Source organism: Pagrus pagrus, assembly GCF_965226575.1.
Source record: "Pagrus pagrus genome assembly, chromosome: 22".
NCBI classification, from domain to species: domain Eukaryota; kingdom Metazoa; phylum Chordata; class Actinopteri; order Spariformes; family Sparidae; genus Pagrus; species Pagrus pagrus.
In genome coordinates, this window is record NC_140204.1 from 6,190,310 (window position 1) to 6,216,646 (window position 26,337).

Sequence of the window (26,337 nt, forward strand, 5' to 3'; positions counted from 1 at the left end):
CTTCTAGCTCCTGTTTTTAATGTTTGATATCACAAATTGGGCAAACAATATATCTGAGGCACCTTTTTTAACTCAGCTCAGGTGAATCCAGGTCAAAGATTCTGATTTTGCTGATTAAACTTGGAGTGAAGATGTAATTAAGGGCGCGGCGAGAAAACATAAACCTCTAACACAGGCCACATTTCTGACAGTTAACCCTTTACACAGAGGACTTTTGTCACAATAGGAAAAGCACAGGTGTAAACCAAAATAGCACTCAGTAGAGCGCATACCTCCGCAAAGGCTCAACATACATATCAAGCTTAATCCAGTATTAAATAAAAGATATTTAAATCCTCCAGATCCTGATTTTTATTTGGATCCACATCAAATTGGACTCACTAAATAGATACGCCAAGATCCATGAATTATTCCCTGAGAAATTAACGAAATTGTGAAAAAAAAACCATGTCACTTCATTCGGATCCGCACCAAAAGTTAATGGGCTCTATTCCGGGCCGGGACTCGTCCTCCATCCAAGTTTCGCAGAAATCCGTTCGGTAGTTTTTGTGTAATCTTGCTGACAAACCAACAAACAGAGCGGGACACGGGTGAGAGCATAACCTCTCTGGCGGAGTTAATAATAAAGTTAGAGGTGGCTGAATTCAATTTTCTCCGACGATTGAATGGAACAGATCCACTGTTGGTGTTATTTTTAACACCTGTGCTTCTCCTAATACAACAAAATCAAAATGTCAGAGGTAAAATGTCAAACATGTATCATCGATGTTTTAAGATCTGGTCGTCTTTTCATTTGTATTGATTGATTGATATTCACTGGGATGAATAAATTAGTAAAAGCGATCACCTGTTACTGTTTCTGTTACATTTTGATGCTAACGCTATGATTTCTTTCACCATTTGTGTGTAAAAGTCTTTGTTTGATGTTTTTACTCACGAGCAGGTGAAAGTATGTGATGAAATATGATGAAATATGTTCTTTGCGTTAATAAATAATGGGGGGTTTTGGAGGAAAAAGTGTTTAACCATTCGAAAGTCGTGCTGTTTTGAGGGTCGACCTTTGAAATGATAATAAACGCCTTATTTTTAATCATTAGACTCTTAACAATCAATTTAAAATCTTTTCAAGGATTATCAGATTGAGATATCGAATTATTGTACCAAGATTATCCTTTGCAGTTTTGTTTCTTTACTAAAAATGACCAAAATCCTCGTAAAGACGAGACTCTAATCAATTAAAATCTATATCCTATGTTCATGTTTATGTAACTTTTCATAGTTTTAGCTCTCCGTGGAAGTTTCTACATTGTGTTAGCATCCTGTGGGCAGAACAGTAGGTGGTTAAAGTTAAAGGCCACGCTGCACTGTTGTGTAAAGTAAAGCAGAATCTACAGAGAAAGTCTTCAACTCGTGAAAATAAGTGTTCATGCTCCCTAAAGTACTGCAGCCTCACCCGGGTGACCTTTCGAATCAATGGAAAATGTTCGGAAACCCGATTAGAAAAGGCTTGACATGTTTGAGACGTGTCTTGACAACGTGTTGTCTTCGTTTTAATTTCACTACTATTGTTTTCAATGACGTCTTCGATTAAACAAACACTTAATGCCCAGGGAGCGCCTTAAAAACCTAATTATAACAAACAAAAGGAGCATTTATTTGAGTGTACAGTAAGGCAGAGAACGTGAACCACCTCTGTGGTTGTTACAGCAGCCGATTCTCACCGGCTGAGACAAAGGGAGGGAGGGAGGGAGGGAGAGGAAGAGGGCACGAGAGGAAAGAAAAAAAGAGGGATGATCTGTGGGCGCTGGGCGAAGGAGAGCCACACGAGTATCCATCTTTGTCAGGACGAGAGGGAAGAGAGCGGGAGGAGAAAGGATTAGATGGAGGAGTGCGGGGCGCAGAGGGAGAGGGACCTAACAGAGCGCCTAACCACATCCTCCATCTTCGGGTTATTTTGGGTGCATGTATGTATGTATGTATGTATGTGTGTGTGCAAAGTGTCTGCAAAGCAAATGTGGGGCAGTGAGGGTATGTCAGGTACTCTTTGTACAGTAGCTGTGTGTGCAGAATTATGGCAGTATGGAGTCTTTATGTGGAAAGTGCACATGGCTAAGTGCTGTTTGAGACTATGTGCGTAAGGGGACGCGGTCAGGACAAGAAAAAGACAAGCAATTATTAGAAAAAGGGTAAAAAGGTCGTTTGAACGGGAGACGCTCTTCCAAAAAAGAAAAAAAAAATCTGGGGGTAAAAATTCACGAAAAAGACGCGAGTAAATTTTATCCTGGTGTCTGAGTGTGTGAGTGTGTGAATATACCTCGGCCACTTTGAGGAACTCTGACAGCTTCGTCATCCTGTAAAGAAACTTCTTGTAGATGTCCAGAGCGTCTTTGCACTGGTTCTTCTTCATGTCGAAGTATTTCTCTGCAGGGACAGGAGGAAGGAGGATGAGGATGAGGATGAGGACAGGAAAATGAGATGAAGATTTAACCCTTCGACCTCTGCAAGAGAAATAATCCACCAGTTTCTTCAAACGCTTTATATCCCTGAAATCTGAACAAGCTAAGCTAAAAGGTAAAGTAGGTCAATAAACGATAATAAATGATTAAAGTAGTGAAATTATGTCAAAAATAAAAAATATATATAAATCTGGCATTTTTTCATCAAATTTTACTAAATGAAAACATTAAGTGTACGTCACGTGATGTCATGATGTTAGGCGGAAGACTAAAGTCTCGCTTTTATGGATTTGATTTTAGACCACACTAAACGGGATCATGTAAACAGCGTTTTCCGCGGCCATTTTGGGGCAATCCTCTGGCACCGCCGCCTGTTTGTTCACCGTACGTGACGTCATCATGTCATCACGCACGTACAACACGATTAGCTTCCTGTTGCAGAAAGCAAGAATGCTCTAGCAATTAAGGTTTTAATTTTAGTAGCGTTCTAGTATTTTGGCTTTAAACAGGATCATGTAAACAATAACACCTCCCGCAGGACGTCCGTTTTCAGCTGGTTAACAGGAAAAGGAAAGGCAGGAAGGACGGAAAAGAGGAAGCAGGGACAATCGGTGCGTGATGGAGTGGAGCACTTAGCAGCTACATGACAGCTCGTCAAAACCGTCTCTGCTGCCGTGACAACCAGACTGTGCGCGCATATGTTTGTGTGTGTGTTTACATATCTGCCAGACATGAGCGTGTGTGTTTGTACACGCAAAATGCAGTTGTACTTACACCTCATTTTTCTACACATGTAGGGGAGGAAGCATCAGTCGGCTCGCTATCGACAGGTGTGTGTGTGTGTGTGTGTGTGTGTGTGTGTGTGTGTGTGTTACCCAATAGGTTGATGACGCCTTCATTGTAAGCAGCAAACAGCCTTATGGAGTCTTTGAAAAGCAGCATGAAGGCTGAGTTGATCACTCCGTTGGTCAGCTCGTTAGGGTTGGCCTGGACAGACGAGAGGTAGAGCGAGGTAAAGAGAGGTAAAGAGAGAGAGAGAGAGAGAGAGAGAGAGAGAGAGAGGGTAAAGGAGACATCTCTCCAAAGAAAACATCTCCTTCAGTTATTCAACAGCATCCCTTTGCTAAATTGCAGTACTTGGTATGAGGCAAACACATCTCCACACACACGGAGCAACTGTCAATTTAGTTTAGGTGAGCAAAAACATCATGCACACACACACACACACACACACACAACACACACAGACTGACTCACAAGCAGCGCACACACACACAAGCGCATATGCATTCCAATGAGAAACTTCAACATCCATTTTTATCGCTCTTTGAAGCTCGCTGGCACAAACCACAATGCACCCACCAATTTCTGCAAATCCCCACCCTTCTCCCCTCACACACACACACACACACACACACACACACACACACACACTCTCACACACACACACACACGAAATCTGTTGCCATAATGTGCTTCTTCTACTCTATCAATAAAAAGAGGTTTCAAACTTTGCTAACTGTTGTTTCAATTTACAATTTGATTTAAAAGTGAAACCAACCATTTATCAAGACACACGTTTGGAAGGCACACATACTTGTACGGTCATCTTTGTGGGGACCCTAGCCGCTTACCTCTAACCTTAACCATCACAATTAAATGTCTAAGCCCAAACCAAACACGAGCCTTCTTCTAACTAAAACCAAGTCTTAAACTTCAGACAGCCCTTCAGAGTTGAAAGGACCGTCCAGAATGTCCTCACTTCGTCAGTTAAAACACACAGTCCTCACTACGTAGGAAGTACAAGTATAAACACACACACACACACACACACACACACACACACAGTACCTGGAAATCCAGCAGAGCATCCAGCTGGTTCTGAATGATGGGCAGCGTCTTAATCAGCTTCTCTGTGCTCATGGTACGCATCACACCGTCAATCCTGACAGAACAGGAAACAAACACGCACATAATTGTAGCGGGCACCTTGTCGAGGAGACATTTTTATGCAAATGTTGATGCAAATGAGGGAAAAAACCAAAAAAAAAGGGAATGAAGAAATGATGACAAACGATAGGAAATCCGAAAAGAGAAAACTAATGTTTTGCATATAAAAGTTTCTCAGTAATGCAGAGTCTTAACTTGAGGGGAAAGGCTCCCAAGGAATGGCGACTGAAACACATTTTTCAAATACATAATGAGAGTCAGCTCAGCAGGATCAGCATGACAAAGGATTCAATGTCATCCCACAACAGTTGGACTTTCTGAAATTGAAATGTTCTTCCTCAGACAACCTCCAGAAATGATTCACCCACTGTCACTTTCATACACAAGCCACCAAGAAAGGCTGCATTGTCATTACTTGATGCATTAAACTATTACTGTTGCTGACATTAATGGAATAACTTGACTTAGCTTAGCATAACGACTTGGAAACAGTGGGAACAGCTAGCCTGGGCTCGTCCAAAGTAACAGAATCTGCCTAGCAGCTCCTAAGAAGCTCACTAATTATCAATTATCAATTATCATCTTGTTTGTTTAACGGTAAAAAAGAAGGACTGGACTATTAATTGGCCTGGAGCCGTTGTTAGCTGCCTGTCAGTCTCATGGTGTCGACAGGGCTAACCCTTCAGGACCTGAACTACAGGGATGCACCCTTGTGGGCCAATGGGGATGGAGTAGGGTCACCAGGAATGAGGTTCTCACTTCGTTTTCTGCGACTAAATTATATTTGTTTAAAAAAAGGCGACTTCTTCTACTGTCAATTAGACCCCTTTAGGTTCAGAGTGAGAGGCTAACAGTATCTTCCGTGTAAACAATGTACTGTAAGCGAGATACTAGTAGCACCTACTCACAGGAACTATTCAGCAGTTTAACATTGAAATATGCTGGAAAAGCCACGACAGGAAAACAGGAGGTTTCAGGAACTCTCCCTCGGGAAACGTGGGACACAAAAAGTGATCTGCCTTATCCAGAAACGGGTATTAATTTATAGTTCAACACAAATCCTGCAACAAGTTCATGGGTTCAACTTGTTCTGCCCTCAATCATATGCTGGCTCCCCAACTTGGCACTCAGTCATAAAAACTTTGAGAAACCCTGGTAAACCCGTCTTCGAAATAAGACATTTTGTCAGTTTCTGTCATTTGTTGTTCTCTCACTTTAGTGCCAAAAGCTAAACACCGTCTCCCGGTGTGCGACAAGACGAGTGTGAAATGATGAGTGGGTTTGTCATTTGTTGTGTGTGCTCTCCCTTACCCCCTCTTCATCTTGGTGAAATCGACAGCCACCAGTCTGTAGGACATGGCCTTCTCGTTCAGGTAACGGCTGTATCGTCTGATGAAGGTTGACATGTCGTAACCTGGGAGGGCAAACGAGAGGAAGGAAATACACTGAGTGACAAATGATTTCTACCTTTTGTCCTGTAAACTGTTCATTTGTTTTATATATTATACTGTATATGTGCACTGCATCTGATGCATTTTAATCAAGGAGTCAACCACAGTGAAGTACCGATTCTGACTTCTAAATACTTTCCCTTCATTGCATAAAACATTCTTGTGCTCAGTGTAATGTCCTTTGAGGCAAATCCTGCCCATCTGGATCTTTACAAGCAAATTAAAACAAAGCGAAAAAGCTGTAATTTTCACAAGACTATTGAGAGAACGAGTGTTTGGGTGCTTTACCTTGCAGAGCTCCCTTATCCAGGAAGTTGTTCAGGTTAAACAGAGTGTTTCTGGAGGCCAGGTACTGGATGAAACGCTGAGATAAGGAAGACAAAAAAACAGGAGTCAATGCTCGGTCAAACGAAGGCTCGAGAGAGGGTTGATCCAGAATTAATTACACAACATACACAAACATACGAGCCGTAAAGCTGAATGTCAGTTTAGTGGTATTATATATTCAATATCAGATTGTCCTGCCAACAAATTTTGCAAAACGCTTCAACCCAAATTACTCCAGTGGAGGTTATCAGCATCCAGCAGCAACAAAGAAGAAGATTTTGTATGTAAATGAGTGCAGCTGTATGGACTGAAAAACCTAATACTGCTCATTCTTAGCCTGAGATTTAGGTAAACAAAATTAAGAGTCAACAGCCATGCTAACAGCTCTGTGAGGCTGCAAATATACACAGTGGAGTCTGGAACTAAATGCTAACATGCTATAAATGACAAAGCTAACATGTTGATGCTTAGCAGGTATAACGTATACAATCTTAGTTTATCCTGTTAGCATGCTAACGTTTGATTAATATCACTAAATACAAAGTACAACTGAGGCTAACGGGAAAATCTTATGTTTTGGGTCATAAACCAAAACATGCTGATGACACCAGATTAAAAGTTTAAGGAACAAATAACATTATTAGAATACATCCTGAGTGAGGTGCACATGTCCTTAGGGCTGTCACGAATGATTTATTCATAAGCAATCAATTAACTGATCATTTTAAAGATTAATTGTGTAATAAAATGCCAAACACGTCTGAAAAATGCTCATTTTAATTTCCCAGAGCCCAAAGTGACGTCTGCAAATTGATTTTTGGCCAAACAACAGTCCAAAACCCAAAGATTTTTCATAAATGACAAAGAGAAACAGCAAATCCTCACATTTAAGAAGCTGGAACCAGCAAATGTTTGACATTTTTGCCTGAAAAATTAGCCGAAACAATTAAGTGATTACTAAAATAGTTGGTGATTAGTTCTCTTCTGATCGACCTGTCTTTGCATTGCTAAATTTCTGTCCCAAATTTTACAATTATCCATCCAATAGCCGTTAAGATATTTCAGATAATGATGTGGTGGGACTCGAGCCACGCTGACAACTAAAATTGCCCTGAACCCTTCAGCAGAAGCTATCTTCTCTTATTTTAAAGATCCAGATCTCTGAAAAGATAAAACTGATCTGCTGAGACAAATGCAAACTGACTGATAAATGGTGATAGCTTGTGCTCATTAGCCAACAGCTAATAACAAAGAATGACATGATTCATCACTGACATGAAGTTAAGTCTCTATTAAAATGCATCACACAGCGACGACTCAAACACTTAATCTGTCAAGATGTTTTTACGCACTGTGGTGACTGGAGAGTAATTTTGTGTTGCTCGCCTTCTGTTGTCGTTTTGTGTCTATTTTTTCTTTCAGAGAGGTCAGAGGTCAGCTTCAGTTTCTCGTTTAAAGACACCAGCAGGAAGGAGGATTTAACCCACGTTTCCCTTCTGCAACCCCTGCTGTTTTAGATGGTTTAACCGCGTTGACACTTGCTTTACCTCAGGCTGGGCTGACCATGTTTAAAAATTAACTTTTCTCCTGCTGTCATTTATTAGGACTCCTTAGGAGGAGCTCACACAGAAGCGGCGAGGGAGGACAAATGGCAAGAGGAAGCGGTCAGAAAAAAAAAATTAATTAACCTTTGGGAAGAAGCAGAAGATTGGCAGCACAATATAATAAATTATTATGTAATGACCTCTAGGAAATGTTAATGAGATCACATCTAAAGCCAAAACTTAGTCTGCGGAAGTGATGAATCATGTCATCACCGTTATTTACAGACTTTTGACATCTTGGTTTCTCTTTTTAAAAGGTCCCATATTACGCTAATTTTCAGGTTCATAATTTAAAATGCTTTAATGTTCAAAAGCACATTATCAATTTGTCTGAACACTGTGTTCAGCTCCTGTCTCTTTAAGGTCCCCCTCCTGTAAAAGCCCAGTCTGCTCTGATCGGTTAGCTTTCACAGGCCTGAGCAGGCACCATGCACTGTATTTCAGCATGCTCGGGGTGGTGACTGTATAGTTACGACATCATAACGTCCGGTTGTGCAACACTGGCTTTGTGCAATTCTCCCTGGATTGAGTGTTTTGATACTTTAACAGTATTAAATAGCACCTGGACCTGTTTTATAATGAAAAATACTTTCTACAATATGAGACCTTGAACAGTTTTTCCACTGCTGTGTAACAACAGAAAACTTTATCCCTCTGTTACTTCCTACAGTAGCTGGTTGCTGGTTTTAACGGATATGATATCACCAAGCAGGTTCTAGAAGCTCTTCACTTCTTATTTTTCCAGGAAAGTTTTGCTCAGCATGTCCGCTCTTTTTCCAACACCTCCTTGCTTCACATTTACACATCTTCATGTTTACTTCATCTCCTGGGACACCTGGGAGTCTCCCAGTGCATCCTCCATCTTACACTGTTGGCTACTCAGCGGCTCCTATAGCTTATTTTCTACCTATTTTGAGAGTTTTCTCGCCTTGATTGAGAGAAGCTCGATGTTGAGATATTAATGACGGGGAGATCTTTACTTATTTACCTTCTCTAGCTCAGATTTTTCTGGCTGGAGCAGGAGATTCAGAGCACAGTCAGACCTTTGAGAGGACTATGGTCCCTGAGCAGGGGCTGGGAGCAGAGATGGGCAACCAAAATGAATCTGCAGCTGGCGTTATGGACTTAGAAATGAATCGACTTTAGACATGACTTGCAAGTTGTCACTAACCCTAGACTTATTTAAAAAAGACTACTCAAATAAATCAGTGTGCAGCCTTCACCCACAAGTCTGTGAAAACTCAACAAGCTTCGATGTTCCCAGCAGTGTTTATCTAACCTGTATTACACAAGAAGAGGCAAAATGAAAACTGTCTTTGTAACCCTCAATAAGATATGCCAGAAAATCAATTTCTTTACAGTCTTATATTAAAATCCAATCTTTATGTAAACAAACAGTGCTTATGTAGGCTTGAACCGACCAATTTCAACCAATAATATCATATAAATCAACTTTCCGTGGCACAGAGCAAAGTTTGAGTTTGCTAGTTAGCATGTTAGCTAGCATCGCGTAGGACTTCAAAGATGGTGGGGCTAAGAAGAAGAGCTCTATTGTGTCTAGAATGTGGAAAGAGAAGACATCAACTAGACTCAACTTTATAATGACCTGAAAACAAACCTACACAGGTGTGAGCCAGCAAGTGTTTCCCAGACATAGACTTTACTTGGATGGGCAGCAGAGGTATATTTGGCAACCCATTTACTTTTATGTTATTTTTTGTCCGGCAACAACTCCATCTGCAATGGATTAGACACACCGATTGTGATGCGAGCTCAGCTATTTTTCGTTTTGTACAAGCTTGTAAGTGCACCTGGCTGTTGAGATGTTCAGTACCACATAGACTTTGATAGTTTCCATTGGGTGCATCATTAACATACAGGGAAAAAGAAAGAGGCGAGGCAATTAAGCAGTGCTTAATCAAATGCTTGATATTATTCAAGTGTCTTAATGGCATGTTTCCCTCTGACAGATGGTGTTTGCAAAGTGCGAAGGCAGGTTATGTAACAGGTGAGCTTAAATTATTAGTCGGATGATGCTACACGGCAGTCCACTGACTGGATGTCACTTACTTAAGTGGTGTTTATCTATTAGTTAATCAGATGTTATAGCTTAAATCTAAAAGTAGAAAATTCTCCATCTGCTACTGATTACTTCCATACAACCTCCAGATAATACTTTTAGCCGCTGGTCTTTTGTGGGCCTTGAATTCTTTGGGTTAGTGTATCTTTTGATGGTGTCAGTCAGTGCAAACATTCCAATAAAAGATAAGATGTGTTTTTCACTTAATTTGAAAGGGAGTATTGTGCATTACAGTAGTCAGAATTGTGTTTCCCTCTCTGAGCTTATCAGTTACTGAACAGGATATAATTAATTTGCAGTAACATTCCCAGAAATACTGTTGCCAAGTAAAACCATTAGGGAGACTACAGACCTGACATTAACTGTCGACTCCAAAAACTTGAGACTTAACCTGGAGTCCGTCTCCAAAGACTGAACCTGAACTTGCATGTGGTCCCTCATGAACTTCTCTGCTATCTCGTCTTCCACACGTCACTGAATAACAGAGTGCAGTGGAACAAGTCTTGGCCATCATCCATAGTTTTGGGAGCTCGGGCCTCAGGCTTCCCAAAAGCATCTTAACGTTAAGGCCTTCTCTGTCCAACTGACTTAAAATGATCTGAGATTTGCCAGTTTGCCAATTCCCGACCTGGCAGAGAACCAGCCCTCACTGGCTGGTCGGAGAGCATCGAAGAATGTGTGTGTTTGTGAGCACAAATATGCTTTCGGGCATGAGTGTTTGGATTCAGTTGCGCTGACATGTTTCCAAGGGCTCTGGGACTGTTTAAAAAGGCATAAAGATTTTGTTCTTGTCGGTTTTTTTGTGTGTTTGCTCATGCTGTGAGGACAAAACTTTGTTCAAGCTGTCACATGTGGGGATTCAGCTCCCATCTGTGGACAGAAACTTAGTGCCAGAAAGGTCAACCATCGATTCTTAGGGTTAAGACTGTTATGATAAAAGACATTTTAGAGTTAGGGTAGGTTTTGGTAAAGACCATTCAGGAGTCATGGTAAAGATGGGAGTAGGTCTCCGGGGGAAGTTAGTGCAAGTAAGCCAGAAACTTTGACAACAATGGAAACATAGTAAGTCCAAAACTTAAAACAACATTATGCAACTGTTTTACTCTTTTGGTGGTACACTGTCGTGTAATGGGGGGTGCCAAATCGCACAAAATGCCCATTTCTTGCTTTAAATGTTTACTCCCTACAAAGCCCAACACATTGTATTTTAGTAAATGTCAGACTCTTGTCAATAAACTAAACCACGAAACTGACAACGGATTTCTTTGTCAATATAATTGTTATTTTCAATTAATTAACTGTTCAGTCTATAAAATGTCAGATAAAGGCTGATTGCAAGTTTCTGTAGCCGATGACGACAAAAAAACCTACAAAAATATAAAACAGCAAATTCTCATGAAGAAGTTGAAACCAGCAAATGTGTTTAGTCGAACTGACAAGATCGAATCTGTCAGTTAATCTGTAACTGATTCCAAAAACAGTTGTGTTTCTGTAAATAGAAAAGGAATCTTTTGCAAACAAACTGCTTTTATCAGCAATGGTTATACAAAGTGTTCCCGAGCCCATGTAGTAATATCCTTTATGCAATCAAGTGTTTGGTGAACCTTGGCCCATCTTTGTTTGTGAACGACTGAGCCATACGAGGATGCCCCTGTTACCAATGAACCGGTTCGCCTGGTGTTTTTGGTCTTTTGTCACTCCTGTCCCAACTTGTTAGAAATGCGCTGCTGGCATCAAATTCAGAATATGCAAATATTTACCAAAACCCATTGACTTTGATGAGGTAAAACATTAAATTTGTAGTCTTTGTGCCGTTTTCAATTGAGTTTATGTCAGAAATGATTAGCAGATTATCACATTCTGTTCATGTTTTCCAACATTTTTGGAATCAGGGTTGATTAGAAGATTAGATGAACTGGCATGAAATTTGGTACAGACCTTCATGTCCTCCTCAAGATGAATTGCACTACTCAACTCGCACTATAATCGTGTCACAATTGCTAAAATGCTAAAACTGATGGTTAACGTGGTAAAAAGATTCTCCCTGCTAAACATCAGCATGTTGGTACTCTCGTCATGAGCATGCTGTGACGTTAGCGTTTAGCTCTAAGCACCGCTTACATAAAGACAGTCTCACACAGCTGCTAGCATGGCTTTAGTCTCTTACTAATTTAGTAACAAGACCTTGTTGCTTGATTAATGACAATTCATCTATTAATAAATCAACTATTTTAAGCTCTTAATTTAAGTGGGTACAATGCCTTCAGAATTTAAAAATGTGTGTTGTTGTGAACATTACAGAGTAAGAGGTTAGATAAGATGCTATTTTGACGCATTTTGACTGAGTTCAAGATCTACGGCATAAAAACTGAGCTTAATATTCTGCCTCTGTAACAAATGAACCCAGGATAACAGATTAAGGGGGGAAAAGATGAAGAGATAGCAAGAGAAAGAGCTTCAGGAACTTCATAAGCTCTTTTCTCTGCCTCTTCTTGTGAGCCGACTCCTCATCAAAAGTCCGTCTGACGAGAGCCTGCGTTCCTCCCTCAGCCTCAGATACAAAAGGCGGAGGCGGAGAGAACCCACACAAAACGCATGGATATAGTTAAAAAGGAGAAAATCTATAAAAGGGGAAGAAGCACGCGGTGCACGGAGACAGAGGGGGAGACACAGAAACCCGCTGAGTCCTAGATTATTCAGCGAAGACGAGCTCTGAGAAAGAAATGCTGTTCTGAGAGGAGATTCAGATTTTGAGCCGGCGTGGAAGAATGGAGTCGAGTGAAAAGAGGAGAGAATGAGAAGATGTACAGAGATAGAGAGGAGAGGGGGGGAGAGAGAGAGACGGAGAAGCAGGTCGACTCGGCTTGTCAAATAATTCATGTTAGCATATCGGAGAACAACCTCATGTATTATTGATACATTTAGATCCTGGCTACTCGCTGCCTCTCTCTCAACGCTGTAACATAGCTATACATAGAGCTACCAGCATCCAGCTTTCACCCATCTCGTTGGCTTCTGCCTCCAACCTCTCTCCTTCCACGTCTTTCGCTCCAAAGTGCACAAGTTGGTGGTTTCCGTAGTAACCGAACACCACGGCCTCAGCGCTGACCTGAAGTGGTTTTCTTTTCTTTCCTTTCTCTCGCTCTCACAATCCTGTAGTCAGGTTATGTAGCGGGGAAGCCAAGGCTGGAGCTCTGTAGACTGTTGCAGAGTCTTTGCAGCAAATCGCGGCTGGATGAAGCCGTGTCTTGACAGAAACATACGTTGAAAAAAGGACGAATTAAAACCTGACGGCTGAGTGGTTTATTGGTCTTTTCTTTTCATTCACACAGGGGTGAGAAAAGGGTTAAGATGCACTACAGGGCCGATTAAATGTGGTCACTCAGTGGATATAATACTGATATCTTGTCGTGTTTAATTACAACATGTACGGTTAAAGATACTGGTTGAGTATCTGGTTCAACGACATTGGTTGCTGCAGCTACTGTCCTTGTACATTGTGATATGATCAACTTAGGCAGTTAAGTAATTCATAATACTGATAATTATTGTGTTTTTGAAATATATGGTTGAGCCCCAGTCTGAAACAGCGGAAAAACCCAATAGGTTCAACCATTAAGTGAAGGAATGGGTATGCTCATTATGATCCTGATTGTCAGCGCCGATATTAAGCATTTTTCCAGTTATCGGCAGCTGTATTTTTCTGTCATATTGCAGATAAAATAAACTTAAATAAAAATGTGCTACTTTGGCTCTGGTGCAGCATCCCCTCACACACTGCACCGCCCACAACAACATCTGATTGGTAACACGTCACAATTAATAGCCTAGAAAAATCTAAATCTGCAAAGTAACTAGAAACTAAAGTTATCAAAGAAACGTAGTGGAGAGGGAATATAAAGTAGCACAAAAAGGAAATACTCAAGTAAAACACCTCGAAATTGGTTCATTCCATCAATGGCAAAAAGATTTTCAGTCCCAAATATCCAATCTCAGTGTTCTTGGTATCCAATCGGTCGACGCCTACTTGATTGTACAACATTTTATCCCTCATGTCTGAAGGCAAAAGTGTTCGTATCCGTTCCGAAAGGCCACACTCAAAAGTGGGGTGTTAAACCAGAAAGACAAGATGTTACATTTGTTAAAATATGTGGATGATGGTGCAAACTTTTGGTCAGTCTCTCAAAAGTTGGTCAGGCATTCATTCAATAGAATTGAAGCCCTTGCTGGTAGGATAGTTGGTAAGAAGTTTTTTAGTTACATACCGACGCTTTCGGATGGTGACCGACTCGATCTACAACTACTCGATGTTTCTTGAAACACAAACTTGAGAGACAAGTTAAACCATACTTAGTTTCTCGCCTTTCACACCTGACCAACACTATCAGAAGTGGGCGTACTTGTCTGTTTAAGCTACACAAGTTGTCGGACACAGCCACCCAACTCCAACATCTATAAAAGGTCATGAAACCATCTCTGAAGAGCACCAGAGGAAGCGTACCAACGCGTTCAGGTATTCGTTTTTGTCCAAATAAATTCCAAACTTTTCTTGCTCTTGTTCTACTTTATGTTTTTCCACTCAAGGCTGAAATCCAAACTGCTTCCTACACAGGAGTATGTAATCTGCTCAGAGAAGCTGAGCTGTACTCACTGACTTCAGATCTTTTTCATCTCTCTCCCTTTGGGGATAAAAAAAAAAAATCACAGACCAGCCTGGTTGGTAAACATGAGTGTGCTGTGTGCAGCTTACTGACGTCACGATATCTGGGAAGTTGAAACAGTTACCGCTCGGCCCTCTCTGGACTTGCCAACGTGTACACAGAGCCAATGAACAACTAAGTCTTCTACCAGCAGAGGAATCATTGATCCTGGTTGTGAACATCCACGGATACGACAAGATGTTAGGGATTCGCTGTCTTGCTCAAGGACACTTAAACAGGGAGGAGAGAGCTCAAAATAACCTTCTGTTTTTTAAAGTCACAACATATCCTAACTGATGTTTATAGGGAATAAAGGAGAGTCAGTCAACTCCAAAGGGAAGATACTCAGAGTCCGCATGGGAATTTATTTTTGGCTGCTCGACTTTGCCTTCTCTCAAACAAACACACACATGCAGAACATCGTCAGAAGTGACTGCGAGCCGAGTACCACTGAAAGGTGGTGACTCACGTAAGAAGAATGAGTCGTGATCAGTCTGTGTTGAATGAAAGCGGCTCTTATGCAAGCACAGAGACACACACGAGGAAACAGACATGTGGATACAGACGCACACAGGACTGCTCTCCACCAGCCTGAATCATGCCTGGGATTCTCTCCCCCTTCTTCTTCTTCTTCCTCTTCCTCCTATCCTACGTAGTATTTCTGCTCCTATTACACAATCAACCATTTAGCCCCTGAATCCAATCGAAGTGTGAAAAGAAACGGGCACAAAGACGCGCTGGGTGGGTGCTGAGAGCGACGGGATTTAAGAAATACGTCTACATTTATACATTTGTGAGTGCGTATCCGGCTTTGGCTGTACCTTTGTGTGTTTGTGTGTGTGTGTTTGAGCCTGTGCCTACAAGGTGACAAGGCTAATAGTGTGTGGGCTCCCCGCTCTCATGGGAGCAGTTGTGTCTTGCTGGTGGATGAGTGTGTCTGCGAGGTCAATGATGCAGCCAAGCAACATGAGTCACCGTTTGAAACACTAATGCCCGCACAGAAACATGGAGTGGATATTTGTACAGTTTTCTCCCCACAATGGACGGTGCAAAGACTCAGGTAGTGGAGATACTGTAGTGGAAGAGGGCGGCACACCGGTGTCACGGTCATCACCGGGCAGCGTTTGCCGCAGCTAGACCTAACAACAAGAGCAGCAAGAGACCGACAGACCGGGGCGAACACACTGTCAGCGCAAAAGACATGGTGCCCATTCAGACTGCAGAGAGACAGCTTCAGATATGAGGCTTGAACTCTGGACTCAAGGCTGTCAATGGTCCACAGCATCCTAGAAGAACTACTAGACCTATATCTAAAATACTTTTGGGGTTTTTTGCTCAATAATTACTTTCACATGTCTTGATTTATAAGGATACACACCCTTTACTTATTCTATTATCAAAATATTCACTGTTTTGATAGAGGGAGGCAACTCCTCCTAAAGCTTGATAAAAAAATGTGATTTCATGAGATAATACCCTTCTGTGCAAAAAGTGAAAAATACCCTCATATTCATTTTAGGTCATTTGAGCAAAAATATATCCAAAAGTCGTCTTTTCAACATCTTTGACGAAGTTAAACAGAGAGCCAGAAAAGTTTTTACAATGTAATTTCAGACATCTTGTCAACCTTCAGTTACAGACGTCTGAAGAACTTCTTGTGGTTCAGAATTAAAGTTTTTATGATGACCAAGTTTTACTCCATGCAACAAAAGCTACAGGTTGGATTCAAACCCTGAGCCTTGACCTCAGTAGCCTGCATGAGGCATGCACTTTACCAGGAGAGCTATTTATCAGCTTTATTAAAACACCATGTTTTGGTCATCCAACCTTCACCAGGCAGGTTAATGTGCCAAGGTTGGATCCAGGTCTGGTTGGACCAATTCTCATCCAAAAAAAAACAAACAAGTAATCTTGTTTGTATTTCCTGAAACCAATCACAATCTTCTTGGGCGGTCCAAAGCCCGGGATGCAACAGCGGTACCACTGCAATATAGCTCAATCCACACAATAGAAAACGTAACAGCTCCTAGTTTCATTAGCGACCAGGTTAGTAGTTACTTGCTACTTTTTGCATGTAGTTTGCTAGCCCAGGGGTTGAGTTTGCCGTTTCCTGTAGAGACTTGGACTTCGAAAACGGTAAAAGTAAGGGAGGATAAAGGCGGCGGAAATTGTCAGGCAATGGCGGGCTTTAACAATCGACATCTGGTGAGTCAGAACAGGGTTGGAATAGAGTTGCAAAGATTTGGGTTCTGTAAAACTAATCTTAAGTGACTGGCAGTTGGAGCTCGTCTCGGGCTTGAATAGACATGAAGCAGGACAAGAGCACAAAGGGAAAGCGATTTATTTTTTTGTTGAGTCCGTTTTGGAATAAATTCAGCATTATTAATTTGTTACACGGACTCAGTTAAATATTGTGCTTCTATCCTAATAGCTCATTGGTATCGTAGTGTTGTGCCGTCCGTTCTGCCAAAGTAGATTTAGTCGAATTATGTTTTTCTAAAGTTTTGTTAATGTCATCCAAGAGTTATGGCAATTTACATATCGTAAATGGTGATTTAACAATAGTACAAACACACATCTGGAATTAACTGCTACTCCAAGTTGGTACTCTATAATCACTTGTGTTAATAAATCTTCTCTGATAAGTTTGGCAACTTAATAACTCCAATCGCAAACCACATTCCTGAATAATGAGTGTCACCTCGTGTACACATGGGTGTGCCGTAACACTCGGGTGCTACACCTGATAAAGCCGTCAGGTTTGAAGGGTCTAGTTAACACGTATGAGAGCGAAAAAGAGCGCAGTTTTTTCGGTTTTTGTTCACCAATAAAGCAATTTTATGTCTTTAATCTAAAGACAGCACTTCAGATATTTTATTATTTGTTCATTAAGATAAATAAACTGAGGAGGCAACACATCTGCAGTCTGGAATTCAATTACTTTTATATTAAGAGACCACTAGTGCTGGGACTAATGGTTGATTAAATGCTGTGAAAGAGCTAATTGTAATGTTTTAAGTCCAATTGTGTCGAGGGGTGGCAGCAGAAGAGCTAATTACAGTACTACTAATTAAACTTGGCACTTGAAGAGAAACTAGTAGAAGGAGTAAAACGACTTCTCACAGGCAGTACATTGAGGAGGAAGTGTGCAACAGGGGAGCAAACTTTAGAGGAGACGCTGTAAAAACAAGATTACCTGATAACAGCAAAAGAAAAAAAGCTAAAAACAAAATGAGTATTATTCAGTGTGTTGCCCTGCACGACCGGACACTTTCAGGGGTGGGAAACGTGGGCGTTCGCAATTTCATGGGACATTAGCATCTGCGCTACAGTTTGTCCTCTGAACACTGTCAGACACCGTCCTCCCACAAATGTACGGCAAGGTATAAAGACACCACAAGTGACCAAACTTAAGCCTCATTACAAACAGGAATCAGCAGTTTTATGTTACTGGGCCTAAAAATTCTTCTCCTGGCAGCCCCCAACCCCGACACTCCTCCAGTGCTCCAAGCTCCCAGTCCAACCCTACCTGCTAACTGAGCTAACTAGCCAGCAGCAGCTACAGTCAGCAGCAGTTAGTTATATTGTGTTGCAAAGCGTGTAAAGCATGCTAGCCTTGGCCTGTTCCAAATATCCTTTGCTAGCAGTAGAAACACCAACACTACTCTGGTCCTTCAAGCTACCAGTCCAGACTACTAGCCGCAAGGCTAACTGAGCTAATTAGGCAATGGCTGGCAGACAGTTAAGACACACAGGAAATACTACATAGTGAATGTGTTAGCTCCTTTTATAGCATAATTTGTAACCTCACAAAATAGTGCTGTTATTGACGAGCCTATGCTTCTTGAACTTTGAAGAACTGGTTGGTAACTACTGTTGGTAGTACGCTATTTAGCCAGATATGCTAACAATTGGGTCTCACACCCATTCTTTACACTTCATTTTTGGTTTTGTAAATGCAGAGCTGCTCTTACTACAGCGCCATGCACACCACTTAAAACATGTGCAGAAATCCGAAGCTTGACAGGCCTGCCGTGCCTCCTTACGCCTGCTAAGCTATGATTGGACTATCGCTGTTCCAGGGAGGGGTTTAATTACAAATCAGATCGGTAATGTGTCAGCAGATACTCCCGATCGATAACCTGAAACAGTATTGGAAGACGGAAAAGTAACAAAAATAGATGCAGACATCCCTGACTGGGAGAATCTTTATTGAGCTGGTTGTAACCTGCAAGTTTCTGGATGGCTGAGCCTGCTGAGCCCGGTAGGACAGCCACACACACACACACACACACACACACACACACACACACACACACACACACACACATTACTTTCATTTATTGATCACACAGATGCAGCCAATTTACTAGAGTTAGAAAAACTTGTTTATCTGCCCAAAGGAGCATAAGGAAATGTGTGGCGAGTGTGTCGGCTCATCGCGGGTCACCCTGGAGTTCTTACTTTTCAGATAAGCAGGAGTCTGTCTGTCACACACACACACACACACACACACACACACACACACACACACACAGTACATGTTTATGCACTGCGTCTACACTAATCATCTTTATGTTCTCCACGCCGGCAGCCGATAGGAAGCATGTGTGTGTGTGAGCGCATCCGAGCACTTCTGATTATCACGAGTGACCCCCATTAGAGTCAGGGTGACCTCGCACACACACACACACACACACACAAAAATAACATCCTCCCTGTCCCTGCTCACTCTGCCACAGTGCTGCTTGAGTCAGCACATTTCCACACCCTGATATTTTCTCCATCTTTCCCGTCTTCTTCTCCCTTCCCTTTCCTTCCAGTCGGCCTCCTCTATGCTCGGTCAAACGTCTGCTCTTTCATAATATCTCGCACACACAGACACACACCCTCGCTCAAATCTCCGTCTGTGTCCTCGCTCTCCCCCGAGGAGGCGAGGGAGTGTAGTGATGAGAGTGCTTTCGGTGACGTCACCGAAACAAATGGGCCGTTTCGCTATCTGGGACACTGGTGGCGGGGCGAGGTGGCGACTCGCGCCGCAACTTTACACTGCTGTTAAGATGAAAAACACGCAAACGTGGTCTTCGCGCACACACCTTACTGTTATCTCCCCTCCTCGGTCTCTTTCCATCTCACGCGCACACACAAAAACACACACGTGCACCGTGAAAAGGAAAAGCGGTGTGTCCTGCTACCATCAGCACTTTCACCGGTGTCCTCGCCAGACCGTCCCTGTCTCCTCTCATGTCCTTAATGACTCCAACACTCCGTCTACCCTCCGCCTGGCTCCATCTCCTCCTCCCTTCGCCCAACTCTCTCTAAACGTACTCTCATCCAATGCCTGTATTCGGTTTTTGATGTACAGAGTCACAGCTCTCTATCCTGATTCCTGATGCACTTAGGTGCAATCAATCAGACTGTAATTTTCCCCGCTGACACGTACAACTACCCTGTCCTGGAGAAGAAAGGATGATGGGTAGTATTTCCGAGGACTTCACGTCCTTGAAAACAAACTCCTAAAAAAGGGTTTCACAGCGCCGTGTTATATTGTACCTCGTGGTCTGGCAAATCTTTGCGCTGTGACATTCCTCGAAGTCACAGCACACTGAGGAAAAACAGAAAACTGTAAGGGCTATTAAAAAGGCCATTCATCAAAAAATTAAATAGCAATATTTAAGCGTGGCAGGTTTGGGTTGCAGGGCTTTGATTTTCTGCTGTGTCCAATTGGCAAAAGCATTTATTCCACAGAATAAAGAAGAACAAAACCTCATTTGAGGGGAGAATAATAAGTCATAGCTTGGTCAGCGCTGCAGAAACTCAGCTAGATTAGTCAAAACTGTAACTGTTTTTTAATTATAGCCCAGACGAGCAGTGACAACAGTGTCACCTTCTGCTATGAAATCTGTGCAGTTAACACCAATTTCAAAGATCAGAGCGGTTGTGCTGCAGAGGCACATTCACTTCATTTTTATTTTATTAGCTAGGCTAGCAGCGAGGCTCTAGGGATGTCTGTCAGTTGGTCAGTCGACCTCTTTGGTCTGAAATATGTCAACAGCTATTAGGTGGGTTGCTTTGAAAGGTTGTACAGACAGTCACGGTCCATAGAGGATGAGGCCTACTGCATTTAGTGATGCCCCAGCTTTTTGTCTAGAGTCATCATGAGAGGACGTTTTAGCTTTTAAGTGAAACTGTTTAAAAAAAAAAAGAGTATTAGATGGAAGAAGATGAAGACAAAGACGAAGAAGAAGAGTCAATCGATCATTTACATGCAAAACGATATTCCCATTAGCCTCAGCTGTACTTTGTGCTTTTCACTAACTAGCATTTGATAGTATGCTTAACATGAGCATGTTAGCATTGAGCTAAAGGCATCATCATTTTAGGCTATGAGGGAGTTGTAGTCCAATTTCTCAAGTGTCTTCCTGCCTTGGTTGGCGCAGTCTGCTGCTGACAGCAGTTTCTACTTACTAAAGCGTTTTTAATTTTTTGGCACATGTCATTTTGCCCTCATCACACAGTTGTGAGCATTTGCAGCATGTTGTTTATGTAGGTTAAACGTCCCTGGATCAGAAACACGTGCACCGTCCTGCATGAATTCCTGTTGTTTACAAGCCATTGACAGTTTACACAGTTTATTGCCTGCGAGGAAAACATAATTTAACATATTTTATTCTGAATCCTGTTTTTACAGTAAACGGGGCTTATTGGAAACCAAACCAAATAAAGAATTACCACTAAATGTCTCATTGCACAAAGTAAACTTGGGGATTAATCAGTCTTTGAGAAGCAGATGGAAGACATCTTAGGAAAGAAAAGAAATTCAGGTGGATAATGTGTCCAATACCCATCTGAAGAAGTGATTTCAGCCTTTCAAGAATCGATTTTAAAATAACTTTGACTTCTATGTGACCCCATTTCTCCCTTTTACTCGAAGGCTCATTTCTTCTACGATCGTTCGCAGCGTGTTTCCCCCGTTCTCGTAATTCTGCAAGCAAATTAACCTTCTTCTTTTTATCCTCACTTTCTCTCTGTTTTCCTTTAACCTTGTTGAGGTCTGGGGTGGGTGTGATGCATACACACTCCCTAGAGGGAGCCCCTGGAGCCCGAGTCCTCCAGTCCAGGGAAGGAGCTCCCTAGAGGGGATGGGAGTAGCGAAGGTAGGGGTGTGGGGCTGCAAAATGGCTCTCCCAGCTATTGTTTGTGGTTTCCTGCCGGACTGTTTTTGGTACATACTGGCCTATCATACAAAGGCCTGTGGCCAAGGCGCACGCTGATAAATGATAACAACCGAGACAATCGCCAGACAAACATCACATTCCTGCTTGTAGATCGCTCAATTCAAATTTAGGACTTTTTATATATGAAGTACCGTCTTCCCCAATTACAGTCACGAACACCCAGAAGCAGAAACTTTAAATCCTGCAGTGGTCTACTCTTTAAAAGTGGCTTTGTACCAGCACAAAAGAGAAATCGTGATCAAAAGATATCGACTGACTCTTGATCGCTCATAAGATCCAGAGTGTCACCGGGGAGTGAGCCAGCGTTGCTTTCTTGGCAGGAGGGAAAAAAAAACTGGAGGTGTAGAGCTGAATGAGTATCAATACCGGCCTGTCGACTGCGCACACACACACACACACATAGACACAGACAAAATGTGCTATTAGTCCAATCACGATCCCAATCCCTTTGACAAATATGGCAGCCGAGGCAAAGAAGAGATATTAAAACTTAATTCACCTGCTATTTGCTCTGAATGGTAAATTCCCACATTCGATTTGAAAAGCCCAGGCTGAATACATTACCAGCAGCAGCAGAATAAAAGGAGGCTGCATTTAAAAACGCCGGCAATTTGACCAGCCCGCGGTGAACACAACAGCCGAGGACATTTAAATCCACTCAGATGTTTTAGTCTGTGGGTCAACAGACGACATGTTTTATATTGTAGTCCCGTTATGTGTTATTATGCTGTCTTACAATTTTTTAGCTGTTTTCACCGTTAGCGGACTTTTTAAATGGCAAACAATAATACATCTAGCTGCTAACGGTCGTGCTGTCGATGTCCCACAGTCGCTCGGCGAGCGCGTTACATGCTGCCGTCCTCGGTCGTCCTCAGATTGCTGCCATTGAACGTCCATTATGTCACATATTCATGCAAATTCATGGAAATTCGAGTTAAAGTTAGAATGTTGGAGGTTAAAACTAAAGTTTTGAAGGCCGATACTTATACCAATACTTTGGCGCTGAAAAAACATTTCCTACAACGTCCTCCTTTCCTCCCCTACATCCTTCATTTCCTTTCCTACCTCCTTCTTGACTCACCAACCTTCTACTTTCCCTCTTTTCTTCCCTACTGTTCCTAACTCCCATTTTTTCTGTAGCTCTGCCTGCCTTCAATTTTTTTAATTTCCTTTTCCACCTCTATGTTTGTACCTCTACGCTCTTCATTCCTTCTCTTCCTCCTTCATTCCTTCCCCTCTCTCCTTAGCACTTTTTCTTTACCTCCTTCTGTCTTTTCATTAATTCTCCTGTTTTGTCCACATCCTTGTTCCCTTCTCCAGCTCCTTCTTTCCTTTCCTACCTCCTACCTTTGTTCCTTCCATTTCTTTCTCCTTTTCCTTTCTGCTTCATTGTTTCAGCTCCTTATTTTCTTCTCTAGCTCCTCTCTTGTTTGTCGACCTCCGACTTCCCTCCTTTCCTTCTCTGCCTCCTTCTTTCCTGCCTTCCTCCCCTTCCTTCTCAAACACCATGTATATTGTGTTGATGTGCTTTCTTTTTTATGTTTCTTATCAGAGTAGAAAAAGCCTCTGAAAGCACAGCACAGAGTCCTTGGAAGACTGAACCACTGTCGGTGAAACCCAGACAAATGAAATTATTTGAGGCTTAGCAGCTCTTTAAAGGCAGGGTGACCCAAGAAAATAACATTTCAGGGTGGATCCTTCATCATAACAGAAGTGGGCTGATATCTAATATGTAAAGTGACATGAATCAGCTCTCCGAGCCAGCTATGTGAACGCGTATATCCATCCTAACATTATCAGGAATTCTGTGGAGGCTTCCGACAATCAGATTATGTGACAAAGAGCGCTTTTCTTTTCGCTGTAAAAATGAAATGCGTCAGTCAGTGAAAGTGGCTGCTCCGATTTCACTCAGAGCGAATGTTCTTTACCATCGGAGCGTTGGTCGGACATCGCGCCGAGCCATCCTCAGCGCGCCCGCCAAGCTGGAAGCGGTCAGCGTGTTGATCTGAGAAGGAATGTACAGTCTATTGACCCCAATTCTGTGGGTCTGTGGTTTCTAATTTTACGGCCAGATTTCTCTCAGCTCCGACTATAATGGATGGGACGGCCATGAGGGAGCAGGGACACCTGGTTGCTGAGCCTCTCGTCAGCACCACCCTCCTGACAGGCCTGATGAATGCAGGCTGATGAGTACACACACTGTCTGTGCTACAGCCTGGAGCCTCAGTCTGTGCGGGTAAACCACAGATGCAGCGCTGTAATGTACTGTAGGTGTGTTCCTATTAGGGCTGTTCAATTACTGTACATCATATTGGAAGTTTTCATAATTAATAATCACCAAACAGCCGCATGTTTGCAATAAAAACGTTGCATTTTAGATGTCCATTGTACTTGAATTAGGGTTGGGCCATGTCTGTCGAATATATGATGATGTCCACAGTGAAACATGGTTGTTTGGGGGTAGTATGTGTTTCTGGATTTATACAAATCCTTGTACAAGCTTCAGAAGATTGAAACAAAAGCCTCATATTGCGGCATTATTCTGCCTTGATGGTGCTCTCTGGTCACAATGCTCTGATGGTACAGGGCTCAGTAGTCGATGGCAGCGTTCATCAGCACCACCCTAACTTGCACTTTAAGTAATTTCAATGTTTTAATATAACTAACTTACTGTAGATTCATCTTTGTTTTTAATTTTGAGGAACAAGACTGCTGTGTATCCACAGTTTGATTTATTGACTCGCTACAGGGCATAACACAATGCACTTAACAGATCTTAATATTGCTTCCGTTCTAAATTGGAAAAAGATGCCTCTTATTACTTTAATATAACTACCACACAATGGATTGGAGACACTAAAAGGATGTTAAGACAATAACATGAAGCTATATTGATATAAAAGAGATCCCTCTTTGTCTTAACTTAGTTATTACTGACTAGAATTGGAAAACAGCGTTAAGGCAGAGTGGCTGTGAGCTCTGCAAACCTTTATATCAGCTGCCTGTTGTGGTGTTTGTGAAACACTTGTGGTTAACATGGTGTTGCAATCATTGTAAGTCACTCTAGGTGAGACTGTGTCAGTGACAAGCCAGAGATAAATCAGCCTTCAGCCTGGGAATACCTCTAAACGACTTCCTGCTGCTCTGCAGTGACCTACTTATCATGATTTGGTTTGTCAAAAAATGTTTGCGGGAATTTCCGCAGCTTGAGTAAACATTTAGTACGGACTGATCTGATGACATGTCATCTCCTTGAACTGTCTGTGGGGTCTTCTCTTATGTAAGCGAAGGTGTCAGATAGTCTCTTAGGCACCTATAGCGCCAACATTACATCTCATTTTTCAGTGCTTTGACTAATTCTCTGCAGCTACAATACTATTCAGGCAGCAGTGAAACGAGCCAGGCTGCTGTTTGGGTGTCGGCGAGCTTCGCAGCTTCTTTCATACGCCAGTGACACACAATGATCTCACACCCGAGTCTTCCTCTTTTCAGAGGAAGTGTAGATTAACGTAATAAACAAGGAACCAACAAAAGGAAGTGTTGCGTAATGTCCTCACAAGAGATGTTGACTGAACGAGGAAGTGATGCTTCCCTATTTTATTGGAAATTAAGAGGAATGTGGCGCAGGGTGTGTCGGTTTTCAGATATCTTTGGTGTGCTGTGTGTGTGTTTGTGTACAGGAAGTTACTGTATAATCATCTTTGAGATCAAATGTGCTTCACCACACAAAGTACAGAAGATGTACAATGTGCAGATGAGTGTAATTAACCACTAGTGCACAGCAGTTGTTAGTTGTTTGGTTAGAGGGAACAGAAAATCTCAGTTTTACAAGGACGTTTAAGAAAAACGGATACTGAAGAATGTATGATGCTTTTTTTTTTTACAGCATGAAAAAAATACATTATTTTTTCTAATACTATCCATTGCTGCAGCACCTCTATTCACCCCTCTGTCTCCGTTTTAGTGCCTGTCTCTTTAAGACCCAGTCTTCTCTGATTGGTCAGCTCTCACAGGCCTGAGCAGCCACCGCCCACTGCGTTTCAGCATCAGCTTTGTCCGTGTTTTTGCAACCACAGCTGTGACTGTATAGTTGTGACATCACAACTTTACGTCCTGACAACTTGTTTAAAAACTTGTGAATACGGGCCGTACGCATTTCTCCATGGATACGGCATCTAGACCTGCTTTATAATCCAAAAATATCTCACTTTCTACCATATGAGATCTTTAATTCGCACAAAGACGGAAGTGCAAAAGTAACACTTCTTGCTAAGCTAGGCTAACCAGCCGCTGGCAGTAGCTTCGTATTTACTGCATGGAAATGAGAGTGGTATCAATCATTTCATCTAAAAGTCTGAAAGGAAGTTTAAAAAAATGACAAACTATTCCTTAAATTGAAGTTTTCGCCAGTGGCAGTAATTAGATACCAAACATGGAGGGAAAGTGTGTAAAAACTAAATAAAAACAGAATGCAATCATTTGCAAATGAGCCGACTGTCTAACTGACTGTGACTAACTGTTTTATGAAACT

General features: G+C 42.0%; 1 protein-coding gene across 10 annotated transcripts in view; it reads right to left on the minus strand.

Annotated features, from left to right (window-relative positions):
• Nucleotides 1-26,337, minus strand: part of LOC311251461 (phosphatidylinositol-binding clathrin assembly protein) — an 86,349-nt gene that overhangs the window by 35,516 nt on the left and 24,496 nt on the right. For all 10 annotated transcript variants that reach the window (XM_084343891.1, XM_084343884.1, XM_084343889.1 and 7 more), the window contains exons 3-7: nucleotides 6,146-6,221; nucleotides 5,718-5,820; nucleotides 4,308-4,401; nucleotides 3,332-3,443; nucleotides 2,315-2,421 (exon numbers count right to left, since the gene is read on the minus strand). In XM_084343891.1, coding sequence (XP_084200017.1) covers nucleotides 2,315-2,421; nucleotides 3,332-3,443; nucleotides 4,308-4,401; nucleotides 5,718-5,820; nucleotides 6,146-6,221 — 492 coding nt within the window. The remainder of the gene's footprint in view (nucleotides 1-2,314; nucleotides 2,422-3,331; nucleotides 3,444-4,307; nucleotides 4,402-5,717; nucleotides 5,821-6,145; nucleotides 6,222-26,337) is intronic.